General features: G+C 51.3%; 1 protein-coding gene across 1 annotated transcript; it reads left to right on the top strand.

Annotated features, from left to right (window-relative positions):
* The first annotated feature begins 3,512 nt into the window (after positions 1–3,512).
* On the top strand, positions 3,513–4,445 carry LOC134143782 (olfactory receptor 14A16-like). The gene has a single exon (XM_062582069.1). The coding sequence runs from the start codon at positions 3,678–3,680 to the stop codon at positions 4,443–4,445; it is 768 nt and encodes a 255-aa protein (XP_062438053.1). The 5' UTR covers positions 3,513–3,677.
* The last annotated feature ends 447 nt before the right edge of the window (positions 4,446–4,892 follow it).

Genomic DNA, 4,892 nt, shown 5'->3' with positions numbered 1-4,892 from the left:
GGAGGTCCTGTGCTGGACCTGCTGGAAATGTGGTGGTTGTGCTGCACACCCCATGCATCTGGCATGGCCCTGAAGGCCTCTTGTCATTGCATTAAATCAAGTGTGAGCACTGAATCACAGGAGCTGTTTGCAGTGTTGGGATCTGTATGTGTCCTGGCTTTGGAGTGAGTGGAGCTCTTGCAGTTGTCGGTAGCAAGTGTCATTGCAGATGGCCAAGGAGATTCTCCCCTTGGCCCCCAGCTCATGCTCTGGAAGGATTTGTGTCTCATAGTTACTCTGTCAGAGCAGGCAGACAGACAGCAGCACATGTCTTGGATGACCTCTGTTTCTTCCATTGCCACCAGGTGTTTGTGTGTGAACAACTTTCTCCCACCCTATTTCACCTTTGATTCCAATGGGAGCTTTGAGAAGGAGCTCCCATGCAGACACTCATTTTGTTTACCCCAAAATGTGGGCAAGGGGAATCCCACATCCTATGAGTTTCTGGGTGCACAGGAAGGAACTGAATGCAACTGCACCCCAGGGGCTTCTCAGTGGGCATTAGATGTATTGATGAACTCCTCTAAACAGGTCCCTGAAGCACAGGTAAATGAACTCCCTTCTTCTCCCTGCGTCTAGGTGTCCTGTCTTCCTATGAGATGGGAGCAGGGCCTTCTAGAGTGGGACGTTTCCACCTCTCTTAGGTAACCATCCTCTGATGAGACCAGCTGCAAGGCTGGACTCAGTCTCTCTCCACTCTTTCAGGAAGGACCATTGCTGATTATTTTAGTCTCCTTCAGTGGACTTGTAATGTGACCCTGCTGCCTTTCAGGAGCTGTCAATCCTGGAGTCCCGAGGACATCTTGAGTGTGCACAGGGGACAGAGACAGTCATGCTTTCAGCTGGGACTCTGCTTCTGAGCTGCACCTGGCTCCTGTAACCATGGTTGTCCATGGCAACCTGTCAGGTGCTGCAGAAAGATGTCTCTGTCCAGGAGCAGCTCCTCTTAAAAGAGCAGCAAGACTCAGAGCCAGGTTCTTTCCCTCTCTCTTTAACTGAGAAGTTAAAGACAATTGGGAGTGGGAGGATGGCTGAGACTCCCTGCAGGGATAAACCTTCACAGCCCCTGGCACAGTAAGTCTCTGGCTGCAGGGCAATGCTGCTGTTGTTCCTGGCAGGTTCTTCTGCAGCTGGCACCTTCCACAGCTGAAACGGTCTCTCAGGGTGGCTCTCCCAGCTTCTCCTGTTTGTAGCAGGTGGTGCTTTAGAGCAGGGATTCATGCTATGTGGTCAGAGGGACAGGGCATCATAGGATGTTGCAGGCATATGAAGCAAGGGAGTGCACCCGTGGTTGCCCAGGGCTGTAATTCAGAGCAGTGTCCCTGCACCCCGTGGTGCTGTGTGCCTGGGGCAGTGACTGTGCTGCCTGTGAGGGTCAGCCCTCGGCCTGCCCAGAGAGGTCTCCACAGCACTGTGGGGGGAATTTCTTGCTGGAAGGAGTGATCTCCAGCAGGGCAAATTCATTCTCAAATTCAAATTCGGTTTAGATGGTGTGGGTAAGAGCTGCTCTCAGCTCAAGCTCTCCCCCAGGATAGTTCCAAGAGACCTTTCTTAGAGGACAGTCAGGGCAGGGACAGAGGTCACCTTAAAGATCGGGGGCTCTCCTGAGTCTATGCTTTCGTTTTCCTGCTGTTTGCAGAGTGCTGACAGGGAAAAGACATGACAGAGAGAAACAGCTCCCAGGAGGAAAAACTCCAAGCACTGAAGAGATGATCAGTGAAGGAGAGGAAACTAGAACAATAAATGCTGTGGGAGGGGGAATTTGGAGACCTCCCTGTCATCCCCTTCAATGCAGATATCAATCTCTAAGCAAGCGCTGCTGGGTCTCCTCTCCCACCCAGCAGACCCTCCTTACTCAAGGCCAGGGGGTCCAGGGGATGAGCCTCCTCCTTGGCACCTGAGCTCCAGCAGAGGAGAGAGGCATCTCTTATTGCAGCATGCCTGTTTCCCAGTGTGTGACAAGAGTTGAGAGTTGAGAGTGACTGTCCTGCGAAGTTGCCATCTGGGAGGTGGTGTGCACAGGTGGGTGAGGGGAAGGCTTTCCTGAGCACCTCTCTATCTCACACTACTCACTTTCCCTTTGGTAGGAAGATAACAGTATTGTTCCTTGTTTCCTCACCTCTCCATGCTGCTCTGTTTCTTGCTCTTGTGTTTTGTGGTTTTAAGGAGGGGGTTCAACTACAGTTATGGTATTGACCCTGTGAGTCCTGTGTCATATTTGCTTTGTAGCAGTGACATGTCTGATTCTCCTTCCAACCTTCTAGGCAATAGATTTCATCCAGTGGCGGAATGATCTTACTCTCCCTTAAGGAGATGCCCCATCCTTAGCACTCCCGACTGTCTCTCTGGGCTGTCCTGCCAGACTGCAAGCTGCCCTCCAGAAGACCACAGCTCTCCTGTAACACACCTGTGGTAGCTGAGAGTCCTTGTGCAGGTCATATGAGTCAGAGAGGTCATGAAATGTTCTGAAGAGCTCTTCATAGTATACTCTCTGCATATCTGGGCTGAGAGAGATGAATTTGGAAATGTTCTCTTTGAAACTGAACTCTTCCACTCTCAGCTCCACGCCGTTTCTTTCTTTGAGCAATATGTGAGTGTGGTTGTCCTTTAGCTGGGAGAGGTGAGAACACAGGGCAGCTGGGAGCAAGATTCATGGACAGACCAGATCCCCTGACTCCGTACAAAGTCACTGTGAGCCCTTTTTCCTCTTGGGACGTGCAGGTGCTCATGCTGAGGGCAACTGAATTGCCAGAGATTTCTGCCTCATCAAAAAATACTCCCATGGTATGATATAGGCATCTAAAACCTCAGAAATATTTTAAAAAGCCCCTCCAGTGCAGCCCAATTTCTGGAGAAAACCAGTGTTTAAATGTTCCACAAAGCAGGTGGATGTAACCTGCTGCAGGATGTGTACCTCAGAGCTAGACATTTCCCACTGCCAATACGGTGTCTGCAGGAAGAGTGAAGATGGTAAACTGAAATGAGGACAGGGTCTGTCTCACTGGGACAGAGACATCTGGAAAGGATGGGGTCACCCCTGTCTTCACTGCACTGTTTCTCCCCCTTGGCAAAGTCAAAGCTGGTGTGGTTGATTCAGATACAGACCCTGCTGTTGAAGAGGGCAAGGCTGGGGGAGGTGAATCCCTCACAAGGATTTTCCCTTTTGGAGTCAGCTGCCATGAGTGCTGTATTCATCTTGCACCATGATAAAAAGAGAATATTCCCCTGGGTCACCAGACCAAATCCCTTTTCCTAAGGTCAGGGTGCCCATTCCCAAATATCCACACCAAATACACAGGACAGTCTGATACTTCTGTTCGCACTCTCACACCCCAATTGAGGAAAGGCAAAGGAGAGAGGAACTATGACTGGTACTCTGAGGAGTGGAATGGGTTTTGGTCAGAGGAGCATGTTCTAACTTGCCAATGCCTTTTCCTTCTTGCACAGTGCCCGGAACCAAGGCAGAGCAAATGTCCAGTGGCAGCTCCCCCAGTGAGTTCCTCCTCCTGGCGTTTGCAGACACCCGGGAGCTGCAGCTCCTGCACTTCTCGCTCTTCCTGGGCATCTACCTGGCTGCCCTCTGGGGCAACAGCCTCGTCATCACAGCCGTAGCCTGTGACCAACACCTCCGCACCCCCATGTACTTCTTCCTCCTCAACCTCTCTGTTCTCGACCTTGCCACAGTCTCCACTACTGTCCCCAAATCCATGGCCAATTCCCTGTGGGACACCAGGGCCATTTCCTACTCAGGATGTGCTGCCCAATTATTTTTATTTGCCTTTTTCTTGTCAGCTGAACACTCTCTCCTCACAGTCATGGCCTTTGATTGCTACGTTGCCATCTGCACACCCCTACACTATAGCACACTCATGGACAGCAGAGCCTGTGTCAAAATGGCAGCAGCTGCCTGGGCCAGTGGTTTTCTCCATGCTCTCCTGCACACTGCCAACACATTCTCCATACCCCTCTGCCAGGGCAACACAGTGGACCATTTCTTCTATGAGATTCCCCAGATCCTCAAGCTCTCCTGCTCTGACTCCTACCTCAGGGAAGTTGGGTTTACTGTGGTTAGTGCTTGTTTATTCTTTGGGTGTTTTGTTTTCATTGTGCTGTCTTACGTGCAGATCTTCACTGCTGTGCTGAGGATCCCCTCTGTGCAGGGCCGGCACAAAGCCTTTTCCACGTGCCTCCCGCGCCTGGCTGTGGTCTCCCTGATCATCAGCACTGGCCTGTTTGCCTACCTGAAGCCCCCCTCCCTCTCTTCCCCAGCTCTGGATCTGGTGGTGGCTGTTCTGTACTCGGTGGTGCCTCCAACAGTGAACCCCCTCATCTACAGCATGAGGAACAAGGAGCTCAAGGATGCACCGAGGAAAATGGTTCAGCTAGTACTAGTTCAGCAGCAATAAGCTGCCCATCTCTCCTCACAAGTAGTTCCCAGTTTACCTCTGGCAACTCTTGTCCTTTGGGAGTTCTGTCTATGATAGTCATGTTTCTACACAAATGTTTGACTTCTTCCCTCGTTTCTAGAGGTGCACACCCCATCCATCGGACCCAGAATCATTCTATAAATCTGCTGATCACTGTGTGGGAGCTGACCTCCCAAGCAGCATCTCTGTAATAAAAGGGGATCTCCTCAGCACAGTGCCTGAATGTTGGGCTCTTCTTCCCAAGCTGGAGCCAGGAATACACTCAGGGAACTGCACCTGAAAAGGCCCTGTTGCCATGACTGAGTTTTCCATTAGTCATGGAACATCACCTCATTGAGTGATGTGTGAGGGAGTGAGGCGTAGATTCATCTCTCTCTTGTGGGTGCCCAGTGTCCCTGGAGAAGGTGAGTGGTCATGAGGTGTCCG

The sequence above is a fragment of the Rhea pennata genome, chromosome 8 (genome assembly GCF_028389875.1).
Source record: "Rhea pennata isolate bPtePen1 chromosome 8, bPtePen1.pri, whole genome shotgun sequence".
NCBI classification, from domain to species: domain Eukaryota; kingdom Metazoa; phylum Chordata; class Aves; order Rheiformes; family Rheidae; genus Rhea; species Rhea pennata.
Note: the sequence above shows the minus strand (reverse complement) of the source record. Positions and strands in the feature narration are given on the sequence as shown.